Consider the following 21,762-nt stretch of genomic DNA (forward strand, 5'->3'; position numbering starts at 1 on the left):
GCCCCAACCTATCTTTTCAGGCTCTTTGTATGTTCCTCCTCTTCCTTCAGTCTGCAGCCCAGCCAAACTGGCCTTGGACATGGCACACTGTCTCTCCCTTCTTCATGCCTTTGCCTCAACAGTCCCCATGCCTGGAATGCACTCATTCCTTGCAGCTCTGTCTCAGAGATTTCCTCTTTTCCCTTCAAGATGTAGTCTAGCCACCACCTTCTACATGAAACTATTCCTGATCCCTCCCAATTTCCTTGGTGTCCCCTCTCCCTAACTTCTTTGAATTTATTTGTATTTGTTATATTTATTCTACACAAACTTGTATGCCTAATTTAAAAGTAAGGATTTTTTTCTTTGTGTTTGTATCCCGTTTCAGGTCTTGGCACAGGGTAGGTGCTTAAATGCTTATGGACTGATTGGTGTACTTGACACCAAAATGACACAGTTCTGGACTTTGATTAGTTAATAGCACAGATGACTGGAACATTGTAACCAAGGGATATAGTGAAAATTAGTGACATTTCTAATGCAAAACTTACACTAAGAGATCTTAAAGCCTTGGCATTTTTCTTCATAGCTAACAGCTGATGCCTCTGCTAAGTCTTCTTTGTGCTTTCATGACATCCCTTCTCTTCTGCCCCTTCCTATGAGGACAGATTAAATGTTATATCTCAAAATCTGTTAGCAAAACCTAGCATTAGAACCAGATTGATGTGGCCAAGCCTAGTTCAGTTTAATCAGATTCTATTTGGCCCACTCTTCTTGTTTGTCGTTTTCTGAGAGTAATGAAAATCTTGTGCTGATGCTTAGTAATTTAAAATTGTATATGTCTATAGCCATCTTAAGGGTCATTCAGTCACCTTCAACCCTTCCCCTGTTCCTGAAATATAAATGCTTAGATAGCACCTGACTTTTTAGAAAGGTGTTAGGGACTATCTATACCTATCCTACTTCCTGAGTTCTTTCCTAGGCATAATGAAACATGAAATGGAAAGTTGAATTACAAGCAGAATCCTCTTATCATATGACTCATTATTGCATGGATTGAAGTGTGCTATGGGTCAAATGATGACTCTTAAAATTTTGTGTAAAAATAGTTTACCACCAAAAACTCGTATAACGTGATCATATAATTGTGTTAGTTTTGTCTCCCAGTTGAGTATTATAGGTTCTCCTGCATTTTTTTCACAGGGAAGAAAAAAAAGAAAATTGGGGCTATAGCACACCCCCAGATGTTTTAGTTGGTCAGCAAAGTGTGTATAATTCTTCAGGTGAGCCGTTAATTATTAGAGACAAGTGGTCAGTCAATGATTGGCACCAAGCCCAAAACTAGGAATTGTAGCTTGAAGAAAGCAAAGGGGTTGGTTTAATTAAGACGTGATATGTTGGAAAGATGAGCAGGTAACTGAGCAAGGAAGGGAAGTTTAAGAGTTTCAAAGCAGACTAGTGGATTAATCCAGAAGTTCTCATTATTGCTGGTCAGTATTTGGTGTCATGTTTGTTGCTCTCATAAAGCAGACTTTATCTCCTGCTTATTTTTTTGTTGGCCAGCAGTTTGCCAGCAATATATTAAGCTGCCTGTGGGGAATCCTGAACATACTTTGTGAGTTCGTGTTGAATAAAAATATGTTAGGTTCGGTAAACAAAATACAGGGAGGTGGAGCTCTAGGATTTATTTCCACATTAGAGTTTAATTTTTGGAATCAGCTTTGTCAGCCTTAGTCTTGCATTTTGGTGCAAGTCCTACCTTTTCAAATCACCCTTTTTCTGATGGAGGATCATTTTACAGTAGTTTGGTTTTGGAAAAGCAAATTAACTTGGAGCTTTTTAAGTGAAGGTGTTTTACTTTTGTCCCTTCATCCTGAGGTGGAATTAATTGTGAGGTGAAATTTTATGAATTCCACAAGTAAGTAATGCATCTGTTCTCACTGAGATAATGGGCGTCTTATCCAACTTGAGAGTGAAGCATTTCTTCCCTAGAAAGTAAGTGGATGTGTGTGGGGGATGTTTTAGCTCTTGTGCCCCCAAAGCCCAGGATTGCTGCCTTCATTTTTTGTCATTTCTTATTTCTAATTTTTCTATAGTTATACAGCTTCCCAGGCATTACAGAACACTCGTTTGAGCAGAGTAGAAATACATTACATCCTCAGGCACTAAAATAGTTAATTTTTATTTTGATGTGCAATTTTTTTTTAGATCTGAAAGTTAAGGGTTGAAATACACCATTCAGAGGTGAGGGTGAAATGTTGCTTTTGGCTTGTCAGTCTCCAATCAAAATGTTAAATGATGTCTATGTTAAAATAGGCCAACATAAAATCGCCAACCAGATATCTTTATCTTTGTGTCAGAAGCATTTTTGGCACTGTCTAATAAGATGGTTTGGAGGTGAGAGTTTGAGAATAACTATACTCAGAATGCCCCATTGATACTGCTGGGAGACTTATACATTGCACATGGGTGATTGTGAACACAGAAAAATCACAGTAACGTAAAGATACTGAGGCTTATAAAGTCTCATACATGCCTAGGCAGCATCTCTCCATTGTCATTTTAGAATAGTCTTCCTCCCGCGACCTGCTGATGATGTGGGAGCAGAAGTTTTTCTTTCTCATTTAAGTGCTAATACTAAGATCTTGTCATTATCTTGTTGGCGTTACGGGAAGCCCAAAGAGGAAGATAAATTTTTTTCTTTCCAGAGAGGTCATTTCTGCTGTGGACTAGATGAATACTAAATGCATGCTGATTCCATTACGCTTATGGTTAGTCACCTGCACATGTGGAGGAGTTTTAAAATGCATTAACCCTTTGATGATGGCATTGCTTTTTTGAATCTATAAAATAATGACCTCCTGGGTCCTTACTGAAAGAATTTCCAAGGTTTAAAGGCAACTCAACTACAACTCTTGTCAGGCAGCTAGCTCTCCTGGGGCTTCTAGGTTAAGTCTCCAGTTCTTCCACCTACCTTTTCTATCCCATTTTACTCTTTTGCTCTTCTGCTTTGGAGCTTGAACTTTGGAGCAGCTTAGATCTAAAGGGAAAGTGGGCAATGGTAAATGACCATGGTGCAGGATAAATAGTTGGGATTAACTGGGGGGATCTTTGTGGCATCCAAATTAGATGGCATTGGCCGTTGGCATCATGCTTCTGGTAATTCCTTTATTGTTTTTCTCTACTATACACTAGTCATGGCTTCACTAGGGACTTTGGTGTTCTTTTATGACTTCTGTTATGTGCTCTTGTCAACTGTCGTGTTCCATGAATTTTAAGAAAATCTAAGTGCTTTTGGGGGCTAGGAAGATTCCAACCCCACCTGTCAGTGCTGCAGCCTTTATGGCAGATTTAGCTTAGGCTTTGAGGCCTACAAAATGGGCAGCTTCATATAGGTTCACTTTGGAAGATTGTTCTGTCACTTGAAGCTTTCTGGGCCAAATGATGGTCACTGCCTAAGGCACCAAGCTGGGCTTGCTGTGTGTGCTGCAAGTCAGCATTGCTCTGCATCGGTAGAGTGGCTGGGGGAAAGAGCCTGCCCTGCATTCTCCTGGACCCTGGGGAGCATTATCAGCTCTTTGCTTCCATGAGCGCTGAAACAAACTCACCATTTCTGGAAGGGTAGGGAGGGGAAAAAAAACAACTCCAAGTGGACTTTCTGAAGCTTTTAAAAATTGATAAGTATAAAATTTGAGATAATGGCAAGTGCTCTTTTCCTATGAAAATCCAATTCTGGGATTGTTTGGGGTCCTGGAAATATTCACTTGTTCTTTTTGAGTTATTATTGTAAAGGGTCAACCCCAACCTTTAAGAAATTGATTTGAAGTCTGCCAATCGTAGACTAGTGTAAAAATTTAGTGAGGATAAAAATACTGATCTCCTTTGATTCTGTGAGGAAATGCCCTGACCGTTCAGTTGCAAAATTTTGGAACCAGGAGCTACAAACTCCTTTGATGAAAGGGAACCAGATGTGGTCTAGACCTTTAAGTGCAGAGGTAGTATGCTATCGTACCATTGCTACTATAGCATAAACAATATGGGGAGGATAGGAGTTCTGTGTGTATTGTAAAATTTGAGGAAGTCTGAAGGTGGTTGAATAGAGTAGCAAAGGGGATATTTATTCCCATAATACGAGTCTTTGTCTTACCAAGTTAATGAGGGCAGCCTTAATGTCCAGTTTCATAAGCCTTCAGAAATAGTGAATCAGAGCAGGTTAACAATTAATTATAGTTTCATGGCAAAATGCTCAGGGAAGTGACTAAAAAATCAGCGGTACCTTAAAGCTCAGCTGTGCTGACAGCAGAGATTGGCACAACCTGACAGGCTAGCTTAAGCATAGGTACTGGTGAACTGGGAGAGATTTGTCATTTTGAAAGGGGCCCACACCCAACACTGTTCTCTTCTGAGGGATGCTCTGTTCATTTGCTTTATTAGCCAGTATTCCGTGTTGGTCTGTTCTGTTTTGTTTTCTCCAGGCTGGGTGCATTGCCTCTGCAGCAGGCCTTACTTGTGCCAGCTCTAGAATGGTGTTAAGACCAAGGCTGGACTCTAGAATTGGATGACTTGAGTTAAATCACGTCATGTTATTACTAGACAGGTTGTGTCCTAGTCTGAATGTCCCCACTCTGATGACTTGTACCAGAATAGTTACCTCAACAAAGTTTTGTATATATAAGCCTGTGGTGTTTCGGGGTTGATAGGATATGGTGGGTATGAAGGAGCTATGTGAATCTGGGAGTGACCTCGAGAGTCTTACTTCTTGCAAAAGGAGTTAAGTGGTACTTAATTTCTCAAATGATGTTGGAAGGTTCACCCGGTAATTCTGAAAGTCCTTTCTCTCCATGAGGCTTGGCAGATTTGTATTGACCTCTAGGAGTCAGTGAGGCATTTTCCATTTCATACACCACTGCCCTCCTGTTTTGGGTCTTTTCTTTGTACCTGTTCCCAGTATCTGCCCTCTACTCCCATCTCCCTTTGAAGGGATCAAGAAGGAGAGGCTCTGGCCAACTTCTTGGTCCTATTCTTCCTTCCCCCTTCCCCTCCAGTCTTTAAATCTGGCTTGGATAAGTTCTGCTGGTGACTCCTGACTGAATAGCATTGTTGATATGCAGACCAGGTTCAGCAAGAGACTCTTCTAATGGCAATGATAATGATTAGGCAAAAAATAATACATCAGTGTTTCATTAAATCTCCTGGACTGTCAGTGTTGTTAGCCAACAGTCTATCCGAAGGTCTCTTTCTGCAGATAGTTTTTCATTTGGAGCAGCAGCCAGTCATTTGGCAGTTCTGCTTCTTAGGGGAGGCAGATAGGTCTCTGCACACACATCTCTTTTCTACCGTCTCTGCTTTAGTAATGTGTTATCTTTTTTTTTTAAACACCCTTTCGCCTTATTTAAAATACACACATATGCACAATCCAAACCTAACCTCCTTCCCCCATCACAAAAAAAGATCTCAAGCTGCCAAAAGTAAAGATGTCGGCTTTGGACCTTTGAGAGCGCTTGCGTTTGTTCATTGGCCCTCGTGTGTTCTTTCTGTCTTCTAGTTCATTCTGTGGATAAGCTTGGGGATTCTGTTGATTAGTACGTATACTACCCTGTCTGTGAGCGAGGAGGCCCCTGTGAAAGTTGAAAAGATAGAAGTTGCTGGTCATCTTGGAGAAGTAAAAAATCTGATGGACTCAGACTCTGCCAAAATATCAGGTACGTACAACTCAGCTGGTTTGTTCCCCACTCCCAAATTACTCTATACCATCCCTGTTGTACTTTGGGTGGAAACTTAGTAGTAGTATTTGCAGTGACTGCTACCTCGGTAGGTGTAGGTGTCACTTTCAGAGGTACGCCTTGGGGTTTGTCCCAAGGATTTCATTTGCTTTGCCTGCTGCCATTGGCTTTGTGGGAAGAGTAGGGAAGGCTTTGAGATGGCTCCCAGTGGAGGAGTTTGGGACAAGTGCAATTCTTGCTAATAAAGGAAGCTTTGTGAGGCTGAGACTAGAGATAGCACTGTTCTGGCCACCTGTATGAAGAGTGTAAGGAGCCAAAATAGGACTGCTCTCAGCATTTCTGCCAGCATATTGGACAAGATTCCAGTAACAAGCCGTTCAATGCACTAAAAGGTACATAAATTTATGGGTGCAGCTTTTTTCAAAAAATTTTCAGGATATAAATTTTGAGCCAGTTTTAGTCTCGACAAAGCTTGTGATTATGCCTCTGCTCTGTTTACTGTTTCACATTATTTACTATTTGTTTACTAGGCCTCTTGATAGAATTGTAACTCCCTTACATGGCTAAAGGCCTCCTTCACAAGGCCATCTCTAGCAGGTGCTATCTGACCCCTTTTCTGGCCCCATCCATGGCTGTGTCCCGGGATTGAGGGGGAGGGGTTTAAAAAATCTGATTTTCCATGTGTAGTAGTGGCTTAAACTGAGTGTGTTTATAGGTTTATTTATTTGGAGGGTTCTTTGAGGCCTTAGAATATTTACCATAGATTGGTGGGGGAGAGAATAAAAAGAAAGGTTTTATGCAAGAGATTATACTCTCTCAGTCGCTGGACACATTCCTGCAGAACTGCTTTGAGTGCCTGTCAGGAGCAATAGCTGGTAGGTCGGTGCTGTCTGCGATAACATTCATTTCTGGGGTCTTCTGTCCCTGACAATAATAGGGTTTTATAAATTCACATTAATGGTGCACCCATGCATGTCCAGCTCACACCTCCCCTGCAAAGAGACACAACAGCTCTGATTTAAATTCACTCAGCTCTCAATCCCTTAATCACGCTCTCTGTGTGGCTGGCCTGGGAGGAGGAATGTAATCCATTGCTCTTGAATATTAGTTCACTTTTGAGTGGTAATGGCTAAATAACATCTGTTCCTGGTAGGAACTCGAGTCTCCCCACCTTCTGTAATTGACAAAATAAAAAGTCTTGTCGAAGATGGCAGGCAAGAGAGTTAGCAAATACTGTCCTGAAGACGAGGCAGAAGTGCGTATGGTAATTTTAACTTGGTTGAGATGCTGAGAAAAGTGCTTGATTAAAACATATACATAATTAAGAGTACAGCAAATCCTTGGATTTGTTGTCCTCTTCCTTTCCCCTAATTAACATCCCTGTATTTGAAAAGTGTACTCTCACCAGTATTAACACCTCATAAAAATTCCATATGAGAAAACAGTCTCCCACAAGGGAAGCTCCCTCCTTTGGGAGCCACTGTGAAACTATTAGGAATGCCTAAAGATGCTTCATTTTGCCTCATTTGGTCGCACTACCCAAGTCAGCATGGCTTCCCAATCTAATGCCTCATTTTGGCTATTGTATCTAGTAGGGGTTAAGAGTGGCCCTGTTTAACCACTTAGAGGTGCTGGGTCTGTTTGAGTCTTAGGGGACCAAAACAGGTGCCAGCTCTGACTGTAGAAGAGTCAGCAGGAAGAACAGTATGGACTAAGGGAAAAAGAAATATAAGTAATGACTCTGAGACCCAAGCCCAGTGTGCACAGCTTTGCCAACTACAGAAGGGCTGCTTTGTATGATGTGAAACCTTGTATGCTGGGTCCCCTCCAGCCTTTTTGATGAAGGAACCTGGGTTTGTTCCTCTACAACCTGGGCAGAACTTTGGCATTTCCCATTCCCTCCACGTCAGCATGTGACAGGCCTATCCGGTAATGAATTACCCTACGTTAATCACCACCCCCTTCTCCATGCACTCCCCTCATTTTGTTAAAGGCTAGAGGCTTGTGGCTCTCTGCACTCATCAGCAGCTGTATCCTGTCATTCAAAGCATGTGCAGGACATGAGCCTGCCCTGTGCTCACCTGGGTGTCCTCCACTGGCCAACATCTGGTTTTGATTTCTTGCAGGAGGCTTTAACAAAAACACATGGCTCTTCTCCGAGCCACATGCAGTTTGTTTTTAGCGTGTTCTCAATTTTTCTTCCCCCTCTCCCCCTTTAATTGATGGGTTGCCTTGTTGAAGCAAATCTTGGAACTGTACATGGCCTTTAACTATTTTGTGTTCACCATCTGACTTTTGCCTGTCAGCATGTGAGAGGAGTTTTATTGGTCTCTTTGATGTTGCAGGGGCCAAAACTGTACAGACTTTCATTAAAACCCTGCCCTGTGGGCTCTGGGATTATGAATATTAGAACATTGCCCTTTTATGTGAACACGTATTGACCAGCAAACTCTGAATAGTGTTTTCTCTAATGACACCCAAGTGCACATTATGGGCCCTGACTGTACTGCTGGAGGTTTACTATCAGTGGCTCTTCGGGAGGGTATAAAACCCCTTTCAGAAATGTTCTGGTATTACATACAGTGAGAATGTATGTTAAAAGGTTGCTAAGCCTCCTGTGAAAGCTCATGAAAGCAATTACCCATTTTTTAAAAAAGCTAATTAGGCAATTTATCTTGGTGTTTGATAGCACCCTTGAGGGTCTCATGGGTAGGATTAAGATTTTGTAATATTTTTCAGCTCTTTACTTGAATGTTACTACCTTCATTTTCTCTCCCCACCCTCCTCCACTAAATTGTGCAATATTGTGTGATGAACTTTATTTGTGCCCTTGTGTAACTAGTCCCCTTTCTTCCAATAGGATTAGACAGCAGTGGCACTTCTACTTGGTAAGCAGGAAAGATGAGCAAGGAGTTGTTGCTGTTTTAGTTGCCCATCTGGATTGGTTGACTTGGAATTTTTGAAATTTGATGATGGAAAGACATGCCTGAGCTGTTTTTGTATATTCAGGGATACAGGTGGTGGTATTTACAGCCACAGTCTCTTCAGTCCCCTTGACTCTGCCTTACACATACCCAAATGCGGTGGCCATGACAACTGTGTTCATGACATTAGCGTGGCTTCCACTTGGTTTGTACTTTCTCAGCCCTATCTTAACTCTGCCTTCTCCAAAAAATGAGATCGTCTTTGATTCCTTCTGCTGCCTTCTACCAGCTGCTTAGCAAGAAGAGGTGGTAAAGTTTTAGAACTCTTTTGACAAAGTGACAAAACGTGTGAGAGTGGGAAGAGACATTGACTCCACACACTTAATCCCTTCTCTCCTAAACTGTTAGAACAGCTTGATCCTGCTACAGCTCTCCCTTGCGCTTTGTGAGGAGTCTTTTAATAGTTCCTTTTCTGTGTCACAGGCATTTTCCTCCTGATGTGATTTTTGTTCATTTTTACTGCTTGTGTGTCAGGAGACAACAGTGAACTAATTTCACTGAGGCAACCTGATAACCTTGCTAAGCATCATAGCCAATGCATATATTGAAAGGCAGGCACCACTTTTTGGGTCAGAAGAGAAAATTCTTCCCTCTGCCTGCTGCTGGCATTTAGTGAGCATGGCTCCTTGGCCAGGACTGGTGCTGATCATGCTAATCAGTGGGGTTACAGGTGGCCTGGACCACCCCACTTAGCTAGCTGTTCCCTATTTATGGAGAAATCCATGATTAATGAATGGAAAGTTTTTTATATTTTACTGATCTGAGGAGGAACAGGAAGGTAGATTTGAGTGATGCTAATTTATCAGAGTATAATAAAGGAGTGATACATTTGATCTTCAACCAAATAGGCCAGGAAGTGATACTGTATTTTTCTGGCTCTGTCTTCCCCACTTGCTCACCCCACCCAACATTTTGAGGAGGATAAAAAAAGATGTTTCCTTTATAACAACAACCATACACACACTGCTTCCCCCTCCCTTCCCCTCCCCCCCCACCAAAGAAAAAACCTTTTCTTTTATTCTTTTTTGTTTTAAAAGGGCAGCTGGGTAGGGCCAACAGCAGGTTAAATTTAATGAGGAGGAGGAGAAGATAGTCTACTTAGGGGTATTCTATCCTTGTCCTTTTACCCACCTCACATCTCCTTACTTCCTCCTCTAGAATAGTAATTTGGAATGTCAGGCAGTTAGTCTGCCACTGTCAGTGGAGCTCTGACTCTGGGAATGTAAGAGCAGTGATTTTGGGGGGCCTTAATAGCTATTTGGTTCTTCCCTCTCAACCAAAGATAGAACTTGGATGAAAATCCCAATGTAAACACCGCCTTTCATTCACTTGCAAATCATCTCCTTCACTTTCCTTCTCTCAGGAACACCTGGATTACTGTAGTCTTTAGCCGTAAGCATTGAGGAATTTCTGAAGGAAAGGGGACCTGTTGAGAGATGTTGATTTTTTCTTAGCTTTGCCACTGACTTTTGGTCGAATGTTCAGTCATTTTTCAGTCATGTCTGACTCTTCATGACCCATTTGGGATTTTCTTGGCAAAGATCCTGGAGTGATTTGCCATTTCCTTCTCCAGCTCATTTTACAGATGAGGAAACTGAGGCAAACAGGGACTTGCCCAAGATCACACAACTAGTAAGTGTCTGCGGCTGGGTTTGGATCCTGGAGGATGAGTCTTTTTGACTCCAGGCCTGGCACTGTATCCATTGCTCCACCTAACTGCCCCATTGGGTGAATGAATACCTGCTCGTTATTAAATAGAGATAATGCTTTTAAAAAAAATTACAATTTTTTGTTATTCTGAACTTGATAGACATTAACAAACATAATCATTCTATATACAAATAACAGAAAAAGATAATTGGATGTGAAATGGTAAATTTCGACTACATTGAGATTTCTTCCTTTTTTAAAAGTATATGACATATTCAGCGTGTCACTTTCAAAGCTGTCCAATCTGTTGCCAAGTTTATTTTTTACACCTTCACAATATCCCTCATATACAACCCCTGCTCTCCATTCACACAGCCAGTACCCTCATGGGACCCTCATTACCTCTTTCCTGGGATATTGAAATAGCCTTCCAATCAGTCTTCTTGCCTCGAGCTTCTCCCCACTCTAGCCCATCTTCCACTCAGCTGCCAAGGTGATTTTTCTGAAGCTTAGGTTGGACCAGGTCACCCCTTCTCCCCCCAACGCATTGTGTTCTAGGTGCTTCCTATTCTGAGGTCAAACATAAAATCTTCTGTTCGGCATTTAAGGCTTTTTACAACCTTTTTGTTGTCGTTCAGTCATTTCAGTCGTGTCTGACTTTTTGTTTCCCCATTTGGGGTTTTCTTGCCAAAGATACTGGAGTGATTTGCCATTTCCTTCTCCAGCTCTAGGAAACTGAGGCAAACAGGGTACAGTCACACAGCTAGTAAGTGTCTGAGGCCAGATTTGAACTCAGGAAGATGAGCCTTTGTGACTCCAGGCCCAGCACTCTATCCAGTGTGCCACCTAGCTGTCCCTTCCTAAGTCCCTAGTCCCTTCCAAGTATTTCAGTCGGCTTACAGTTTACTCCCCTCCATGTAATCTATGATCCAGCTATCTTGGCCTTCTTGCTGTTCCTCACACAAAACACTCTATCTCTAGACACTGTGCCTTTGTGCTAGCTGTCCCCATGCCTGGAATGCTCTCCCTCTTCACTGCCTCCTCCTGGCTTCCTCAGCTTTCTCTAAGACTAAGCTCAGATATCACCTTCTGCAGATCTTTTCCGTTTTCCCCTGTACCTTTACCCCTTCCCTCTGTGATTACGTGTATGGATTGTTGTATTACACATAGTTGTTTGCCTGTTGCTTAGAATGTGAGCTCCTTGAAGGCAGGGTCTTTATTTACTTTTCTTTGTATCCCTGGTCTTTAACATAGTTTTTGGAACATGATAATGCTTGTTGACTTACTGACTATCCTTCCTATCTGTGTCTCTGGTCTGAAACTCATTCTTTTCTCATCTGTACATTTTTTTAAATGCATCATTGATCATTGATGTTCTTTTCTTTCTTTTCCTTTTTTTAGGAATCATTACTACCTTCCCTTCCCCAAGTTCTGTCTCCCTCCCAAAAAAGCTCTCATTTGTAACCAAACAAAATAACTCCACACATTGTGTGTGTCTGAAGAGGTGTGTCCCATTCTGCAGCTCTAGTCCATTACCTCTCTGTTAGGAGGTGGGAAGCATGCCTTATTATTAGTCCTCAGGAGTCATGGTTGATCATCGCATTAATCACAGTTCTGAGGTCTCTCAAAGCTGATTTTCTTTACAGTGTCATAGTCATTTTATAAATTGTTCTTCTCATTCATCTCACTTCTTCTTGTATAAGTTCAGAGATATCTTCTTAGGTTTTTCTGAATCCATCCTTTTTGTTATTTCTTATGGTATAATGATGTTCCATCACAGTATACTAGAGTTTGTTCAGCTATTCCCGATTGATGGACACTCACTTTGTTTCTAATTCTTTGCTACAACAAAAAGTGCAGCTATGATTGTGTTTGTACATGTGAGTACTTGCCTCCTTTTTCAATCTCTTTGGGCTGTGTGCCTAATAGTGGTATTGGTGGGTCAAAGGGTATATGCACAGTCGAGTGACTTTTGGGTGTAGTTCCAAATTGCTTCCCAGAATGGCAGAATTAATTCACCAACAGTACATTAGTGTGCCTGTCTTCCCACATCTCCTCCAATAATCGGTATTTTCCTTTTTTGTCACCTTTGGCCATCTGTTGGGAATGAAGTAGAACCTGAGATTTGTTTGGGGATAATACTTTTAAGGATTAAAGACCTACATGGACTCTTAATTCTACTTCCCCCTTTTCAGACCTAAAATATAAGGAGAAAGAAGGGAAATCATGAGCATGAATATCACATATGTCTTTGCAGTGAGTAGTTCCCCCTACTGGTAGTTTAAAGAAGTGGATTATTGATGATCTTCACTTTGAAACAACTTGGCTCTGTCCAGGATTAAAAAAAAAAAGTAGTATCTTCGCTTCTCCTCATTTAGCAATCATCCTCTTTGCTCCATATACTTTTCCCTTATAAAACTATTCTAGTTCATTTGTTCTCCTACTGAGAGAAGAAATTCAATTACTAAATTTTTTCTTTTCCCAAGGAGTCCTGTCTTTTCACATAAGTTTTTGCCAGTAATTAACTCGGTGGACAGCATCACAATTAAAACCACACAAGCTGTGATTTAAGGTCTTCCTATAACCAGTGGTGATATCCTAATCGTGAGCTTCAAGAGGGTGGGGTGGGGGGTGGGTAGAATGTCTTTAGGTTACCAATTTTGAAGTTTTTGTGTTAGCATTATTATAGCTGAGAGACATTGCTGGCAAACTGTCTGGAAATGAAAAGTTTTGATATGCTTTAGGAAGCCCTGGGTTTTAGGAAATGCCTCTACCACGAGTCATTGCCTTTTCAAAGCTGCTAAATAGGGCTGGCAGGGAAAGGTTGATATGGATTGAGTGGGCAGCCATAGAAAGGCCATACCCCTTGGTCCTGATCACAAGGTAAAGCCCCCTGTTCTCTTAACTCTGTATTTTTTGTTATTGTTGTTGTAAACCAAGAAGCTTTTATCGCTTCTCAGCCTTTGCCTGTTAAATCCAATGCCACTCATAAAACATTCAGAGGCACAGCATTACTGTAACATTATCCGAAGGGACCTCAAGGGCGACTATACAGTTACAGTGATTATTACACATCCTGTGCAAAATTGTTCTCTGCAAACCATATATAGCTCCTTATAGATTTCTAAACAGCATGAGAGACCATTAATTCACACCCTGATGATGAACTTAATTTTGTTTCCTGCTGAGAAAATGACTGCTCAGAGGCAACTTTGTCTTATTACAGAATGGAGATTTTCTTTTGTGTGTGTGTTGTTTTTTCCCCTTTCCCCCTCCCCCCCATCCCCTTTTTAGATTCATAACCCACTAGACATCTTTTGATTTATTGCTGAATCTTGTTAGAGCACAGGGGCTCCTATGAGTGGGTTAATTATATCATGGTGACTGGAACAGTTTCACCTGCTATGTTAGATGGGCATGCACTCATTTGAATAGGTCACTTGGCTAAACTGCAATCCTGCTGTGAAAGGCTGGGGTGGGGGTGATAGAGGGAAGAGACCTTTTTTGGTGGTTGCCCATTGCTCCATAGTTGAACATAGGAAATTATAAACTATCAATAGCATGTCTTTCTACTCTTGCTTTCCTAAGCTCTTGTAGTAAAGTCAATTTTTCTGGTAAAACTTTTAAGTTGTTTTCTTGTTGGAGAAGAAAGAGTTCATCATTTTTCCTTAATGTGATTGTGCTTGAATCCTCAATCCTAAACTTTTCACTTCAAATCTCTGTTTCTGAGGGGCAGCTAGGTGGCGCAGTAAGTAGAGGACCGGCCCTGGAGTCAGGAGGACCTGAGTTCAAATGTGGCCTCAAAACTTGACACACTAACTAGCTGTGTGACCTTGGGCAAGTCACTTAACCCCAATTGCCCTGCCTTCCCCCTCTAAAAAAAAATCTATCAAGTCTCTGTTTCTGGATACAGTACTTAAACTCAGGTAATTTCCAGCTCTATCGATCCAAGCCCTAACCTCTCCCCTGACCTCAGGTCTCACATATCCAGCTGCTTTTTGAATGTCTTGAACTGGATATCCCATAGATATCTTACATTCATTATGTCCAAAAGAGAACTCATTATCTTTTCCCCAAATCCCCCCCACTTCAGAACTTCCCTATTACTCTGAAGGACACCACCCAATTCCTATCTACTCAGACTCAAAAGTTCACCATCAACTTTGACTACTCACCCTACATATCCAGTCTGTTGCCAAGTTTTTATATGTGTGTGTGTGTGTGTGTGTATCCTGTTCTTTCTACTCACATAGCCACCACCCTTATAAGGCCTGCCTCAGGTCTCTCCCCACTCCACGCCATCTTCCATTCAGCTTGCCAAAGTAATTTTTATAAAGCTTAGGTTGGACCATATCACCTACTCTTTAACCTTTACTCAGTGAATTCAAGGTACTCTCTCTTAATTCCCAACTCCAATGGTCTTTTCTCAGTTCTCATTCTTCTTACCCTTTCTGCAGCCTTTGACACTTGCTCACCTTCATCTCCTTGATACTCTCTTTTCTCTAGGCTTGCTTCTCGTCCTACCTATCAGACTTCTTCTTTTCAGTGGCTTTGGCTGGATCCTTACCCAGGTCATGACCTCTAACCATAGGTGTCCCACAGGGTTCCAGACTGAGCTGTCTTCTCTTCTCCTTCTATATTGCTTCACTTGGTGATCTCATCAGCTTCCATGGATTTAATTACTGTCTCTACGCTGATGATTCTCTAAATTACCTGCCTTGCCCTCACCTCTCTGCTGACCTCCAGTCAAGAATCTGCAACTGGATGTCCAATGAACACCTTAAACTCAACTTGTCCAAAACTGAACTCGTTGCTTTTCCCCCTAAATTTTCCCCCCTCTTCCAAATTTCCCTGTTACTGTCAAGGGTACCACCATTTTCCCAGTCACCCAGGCTCTCAACCTATGTGTCATCTTAAACTCCTCACTGTCCCTCACCCCCCACCCTGTCCCCATATCTAATATGTTGCCAAGGCTTGTCAATGTCAACTTTGTAGCATCTCTTGAATATGCCCCCTTCTTTCTTTTTGATACTGCCACCACCTTTGTGTATGCCCTCATCACCTCCCGCTTGGACTATTGCAGTAGCCTGCTAGTTGGTCTGCCTGTCTTGTGTCTCCCCACTCCAATACATCTTCCATTCAGCAACCACAGTGATTTTCCTAAAGCATAGGTCTGATTCGGTCACTCCTCACCCCCCCCCAACCCCTACTCAGTAAACTCTAGTGGTTCTCTGTTACCTCTCAAGATTAAATGCAAAATCCTCCGCTTGGCATTCAAAGCCCTTCACAATCTACCTCTCCATCCCATCCCATTCCTCCCCAATCCCCTTCCAGTCTTCTTACGCCTTACTCCCCACCATGTACTCTTCAGCCCAGTGACACTGGCCTTGTTCCACAAACAAGACACTCCATCTCTTGGCTCTGGGCATTTTGTCTGGCTGTCCCCCATGCCTGGAATGCTCGCCCTTCTCATCTCTGCCTACTGCCTTCCTTGGCTTCCTTCAAGTACCAACTAAAATTTCATCTTCTACAGGAAGCTTTTTCACACCAACCCCTCTTAATTCTGGTACCTTCTCTCTGTTAATTATTTTCTGTCTGTCCTGTGTATAGCTTGCATGTACATATTTGTCTGCCTGTTGTCTCCCCCATTAGATTGTAAGCTCTTGAGGGCAGGAACTATCATTTGCCTCTGTCGTATCTCTAGCACTTAACACCATGTGCCAGAGCACATAGGAGGCACTTAATAAATGTTTATTGACTGACTGCTCCCTATTACCACAAAGGCCTCTGGCATTTAAAGCTTTTCATAACCCAGTCACTTCCTGTCTTTCCAGCCTTCTTGCACTTCCTCTGTCTCCCAGCTCGGTTCCTTTTCACTGGCTGACCACTATCCCTGAAAGGTTCTCCCCACTCACTTCCGATGTCTCTTAGCTTCCCTGGTTTCATTCAATATTCAATTCAAATCCCACCTTCTCCAGGAACCCCTTCTCTGGTCCTTCGTGCTGCTAAATGCCTTCCTCTTTCAGATCATCTTTATCTCCTTTGCATAGCTCTTGTAGGTACCTAGTTATTTACATGTTGGCTCCCCCATTAGAATGTAGACTTCCTGAGGGCCTTTCTTTGAATTCCTATCACTTAGCACAATTTCGGCCACTTGGGAAGTAGTCAGTATATGCTGTTTGATTTAGTGACAGTTTACTTAAGGTGCTTTGCATCCAAAGTAGAAGTGAGTTTCACCATCTTCCGTCTCTAGGTAAGCCGTGTCTCTGAAATATCGAACAGAAGAAGTTACCCTGTTTTATTTTGTCTAACTTCTTTTCTTAGTTACTTCTTTGGTCTATATCGCATGGAATGGGCCCCTGCACCCTCAAGGCCCCCAATATGAAGTAGTTTCCTAAGAAAATGCGTTGTGACACTATGCTGAAGGCCGTTTATTTCCCTTGAGAATGACTGGTTGATATACCAGCAACAATGGCCATGTGAATCTTTTATTTATTTTAGGAACAAAATATATACTGTATAACATGAAAGAAGACTGGGGAAGGTTACAGTTTTGGCAGAGTATCTGCCTCCGTTCCCCCCCCCCTCTTTTGTATCTTCTCTTTGGTAAATCACCAACTGTTGCAGGTTAGAACAAAAATTTTTAAAACGATTTCGTTAATTCCTTTAAGCAATCACTTTTAATGGTTCTTCTCTCCTTGGGGCGCCTTCCCCTGTCCTTCCCCGTCTCCATCCCCACTCCTTCCATTGAAAGGTTCCAGCATTTTGGCATGATACATGGCCCCCAAAGTTGGAAGAGTATAGGAACCATAGCCCAATATGGAAATTTGTTCCAGTATTAATTCTGTTAAAATATTTAGAAACTAGGTCCAGTCCAAGAAATCAAAGATGGGTCTATGCTGCCACCTGGTGGTGCGAGCTTGTTAGTGAATGGAATTTTGTCCATTCTACATCATACTAGGTATAAATTGCATTTTGACATTTTTGTTGTGAATATACATGAAAAATGACAGTTTTCTTTACTTCATAGCTGCTAATGATTGAAGGAGGGCGGAGAGAAGCTGCTTGACCTCTGCCATTTCCTGGTGAAATGTGATTACAGCCCAGAAAAATTGTCCCAATTCCTTTTGTTGATTGACAGTGCAGCCATGTGGAAACCATGTTCAATTAACTGTGCTATGCTTATAGTCCAGAACCCGGTTGTTGAAGTGGCCAAGGACAACCGTGATAAGCCGAAACTGCCGAACAAGAAAGACGAAGTGGAGCCACCTCAGATCAAAGGTCCTGTGAATGTGCCCCAAAGGGATGAACACAAGGAGAAGCAGGAGGAGGTACAACTTGATCGTCCTGATCAAGGTATTGTACTATCAGGGGGCCAGGTGGAAAGTGTGGGAACAAGGGGGAGAAATTTTACAAACACCCAAGAAGGATGTTCAGGGTTTCGTGGTATTTTCTCTTCAGCTTAGTTAAAATTTCTGATCTTTGGTACCCTTTTTACCTTGCTACATTGCTACTCTTTTTTTTTTTTGGATGTGGTTGACTCCCTTGTAAGCCAAAGCATCTTCCTAGTAGCTGCTCCTTCTGTAGTCTGCTGGAAATAAAGTCAGCCCTTGACTCGTCAACAAGTCATATTTGTAAGAAGCAATAGCACATATTGATTTGTATTCTTCTAGAGATTGATTCTAGGCTGCATTCCATGCATTAGGTGGTCCCTTATATAAACCAGGTTCCAAAGATGTTTAATGAATATCATTTTAGGTATTGCTTTACCTGTGGGAGAGGCCCACCGCCATGAGCCTCCAGTGCCACATGATGAAGTTGTGGTAGATGAGGGTCAAGACAGAGAAGAACCAGAGGAGGAGAAACTCCCATCCAAAGATGAAAATGCTCTGGGGGGACAGAAGGACCCGGAAGATTCTGAAAAAGAAGAAAATGAGCTACAGAACAAAGAGAAAGAGGATCAAGTCTCAAAAAAATTGGACCGTCCCCCAGAAGATCTTCAAAAGATCCCAGAACCAGATGGCCAGCCAGCCATTCAGCCGGCATATGAAGACCTACAGCAAGGCAATAAAGATCTTCAGCCAGGGGCCCAGGTTGTAATTTCCAATGACCAGAAGAAAGCCAGTCCTGTGGGTGAAAGGGAGAATGCAAATGACGTTCAATTGCCAGGAAATGTGGAAGAGATTATTAAGTCCATGGAGAAGATTGATGCTGGTAGGTATCATCCTTTGTGACTCATCTTGGCAAATTCCCCTCCCCTTGTTCTGTAATTCTCCAGGACTGGGAGAAACTGGGTTGGGGAAATGTCCCCTATGTCTCAGTGTTTCTTTTTCATTTCACAAGATTAGCATGTGAATGTAGCAGCCCCTTCAGCAGCTGTTGGGGAAAACGAAGAATCTGGTGGCTTGACAGCTACTATAATATCTGTCAAACAATTGTTTGCTAGACTACTAAATGTCAGGTGCCATGCTGTTCTTGTGTGTCTGGGAGCACACTGGGGACAAAGAACTGGGAGCATTTGACAGGTAACACATTGTTAAGTGCCCATCTAAAAGCTAGTTAGGACTGTTCTTGCATTTTAATTGGCTAAGGTAGTTAACATTGGCTTGCTGCCACAAGTCTATAAGATTGTTAAATATTTTTTTATTACTTCCCTGGTGATCATCAGGTTGAATATAAACTGTGCTGACGCAGAGGGGAGGAGGGGAGATATAGAGAGTAATTTTAGAAAACATCTGCCACCTTCTTTTGTTCCTCCTTCACCTTCTTTTCTTTAAAAAAAAAAACCACAACAAAACAAATGAGTCCTTGCTCCATGTCTGCAGGTGGGAAGGCTCTTCTCCCCCCAGAGAAACCAGATCTGATCGTAGGACAAAAACCTGAGTTGAGAGAGATAAGAAATGTGGAAGGGCAACATGAAGACAACCCAGGCAGCAAGTTAGAAGGTAAGTCACTTTTTAAAATATAAATTTTCTTTTTATTATGGACTTAACAAACATGAATATTTGGCTATACAAAGAACAGCAGAAACAATTGTATGTGAAACTCAATTTCTGTAACATAGTTTCTTTTTTAAAACTGTTAAGTTTAAACATTGTGGTAACAGAACTGCTCCGATTCTGTGTCCCTTTCTGAACTTGCTCTGTTCTCCTCTGTATATTTTTAAATGCTTCAATAACTTTTTTTTATTTCTTTGCTTTTTTTTTGCATCACTGTCACAACCCATGAAACCTGCTTCTAAAATAAATAGAGTTGAACAAAACAAACCAGCACAGTGACTGTGTCTGAAAATGTATGCCTCAGTCTGCCTCTCTAGTCAATCACTTCTTTGCCAATCAATTAAAAGACATTTATTAAGTGTGTTGTATATGCTAGGCATGGTGCTAGGCACTAGTGGGGAACATATTTCATTAGTCTTCTGAGGTCTTGATGGGTCACTGTATACATTAGTGTTCTGAAATCTATCAAAGTTGTTTATATTATTAAAGTCATTGTGTAATTTGTTCTCATCACTGCATCAGTTCATGTAATTCTTCCCAGGTTTCCTTGAACCTGTCCTTTTTATTGTTTTCTTATGTTTCCTTAACCATACTTGTCATCCTTGCCAATCTGCTGTATTTGAAGTGAAACTTTGAAGTTGTTTTAATTTGCATTTCTGTTATTAGTGATTTGAAACACTTTTCCACAGGATTATTTCTAAAAACATTTATTTTACACATTTTTGGTATTAGGACTTTGGACTCTTGGTAACCCCCTGATGCCCAACAAGTATATATCTGTTTTACAGACGGAGAGGAACAACTTATCATTATCTGTCTTTTCAGTTGGGGAAACATGCCAAATTTTTCTCCTTTCCCTGCTCTCACTGACAGTTTTTTTTTTCCTCCAACACTTTCCTAAGAAGATTTTTGTAAGGAAAAAAAAAATCTGTCACTGTCACATGGCTTTTAATTACCATTTTTGTTTTATCTTAAATCAAATATGCTAATATTCCTCACACTCCTGGTATTTAAAGCAAACCAGGTGTGGAAGAATTAATGCATCCAGATGTAGGAGACTTATTTTAGGGAAGATAACTCCAGGTGACCCAACTTGTGAAGCTTTCTTTTTTTCCTTTTAATCAGTTGCTTGATTCTCTGAGCATACCTCTAGCAGTTGGCTGTTTCTGACATCTTAAGCTTCCAACTTCTTGAGACATCTGTGCTCTCTTGTGGTGGAGGAACAGCAACTTGACCCTAAATTCAAGTCTAGGATGCTGCTGTTACCTTTTCCTTCAAGTGAGCAACTTAATCCACTTTGTGTAATTTGAGACAATTTTCCAGCATTAATTCTTGGAATCCCTCACAGGAGGATCTAATTCTTGCCTAAACTAAGAGTAACAGCTGTTCTTTTGGCTCTTTGATTCCTTTCTTTCCCACTTCTTCATTGTCAGACTAGGCAAAACTCTTTTAGCAAACCTTTCTTGGGGAAAGAATTGCAGGTGAACTGGTTCCAGTACTGAAAAATATACCTCTGTAGGACTCTTCCTTATACCACCTGGAGAGTAAGTAACTGAATCCATCGGTAGAGTATCAGGAGTATTTTGGTGGTGCGTTGGTTTCTTTTTCTTTCTTTTTTTTCTGTGACAATAGTCATAAAGACATCCGCTTTCTCAAAGTAATTTGGTTCCCACATTCTATTGATTGGGAATAATATCCAGATTCATTTGTTCTGGGCAGTATTTTATGCCTCTGCTCTATCAGTTGGCCTGTCTGCCTTGTTCTGAACAGGATGTATGACTGGCGAACAGCTGCAGAGTTCTCTGGCTCTTCTTGTAGAGTCTTCCCAGAGCCACACTTCATTGGCCCTTTGCAGGAGTTGCAACCATAATTCCAGAAGTGTTCAATACTATATTACCTAGGGAATCATAAATAGCCCATACCCCTCCCCTAGGCATTGTACCATTCACATATACCTTTATTTCCTCTGGAATATGCTCCTTAACAGAGTCCCCAAACTTTCAGATCCCTATAAAGCTCAGTAAAAGATTTAATGAGTTAATTCTGGTCCATTTAGGTATTTTGTCAACAATATAGACACAAATGCAGTCTTTTCAGAGAAACTGCATCCTACTGACCTTTTTAAATGATTACATGTTTCAGAGGTGTAGAAATTGTGTGGATGTTTCTGGAATTGAACAGTAGCTTTTAAAAATATACATATATGTGCATTGTATTGGTATACACTCATATATACATTTGTTTTGTTTTAAATCTGGTATCTGGTTATATAGATTGGTTCCAGTTCCTGTAACTAACCTCTTAAGCCTGTTTGATGCTTTTATTTTTACTTTGTGAAAGAGGGAGAGACATTTCATGGTTTCCTAATCTGTTTCTCTTCCTTATGCCTTTCAATGGAACTGAAACAGCTGAGATTAAAAAGCTAGT

At 41.4% G+C, this 21,762-nt stretch overlaps 1 protein-coding gene across 2 annotated transcripts in view; it reads left to right on the plus strand.

The window, feature by feature from the left end:
* SLC38A10 (solute carrier family 38 member 10) overlaps window positions 1–21,762 on the plus strand; it is a 73,960-nt gene that overhangs the window by 45,469 nt on the left and 6,729 nt on the right. For both annotated transcript variants that reach the window (XM_036754070.1, XM_036754071.1), the window contains exons 11-14: window positions 5,525–5,681; window positions 17,525–17,692; window positions 18,095–18,550; window positions 19,162–19,281. In XM_036754070.1, coding sequence (XP_036609965.1) covers window positions 5,525–5,681; window positions 17,525–17,692; window positions 18,095–18,550; window positions 19,162–19,281 — 901 coding nt within the window. The remainder of the gene's footprint in view (window positions 1–5,524; window positions 5,682–17,524; window positions 17,693–18,094; window positions 18,551–19,161; window positions 19,282–21,762) is intronic.

The sequence above is a fragment of the Trichosurus vulpecula genome, chromosome 4 (genome assembly GCF_011100635.1).
Source record: "Trichosurus vulpecula isolate mTriVul1 chromosome 4, mTriVul1.pri, whole genome shotgun sequence".
Classification (NCBI taxonomy): domain Eukaryota; kingdom Metazoa; phylum Chordata; class Mammalia; order Diprotodontia; family Phalangeridae; genus Trichosurus; species Trichosurus vulpecula.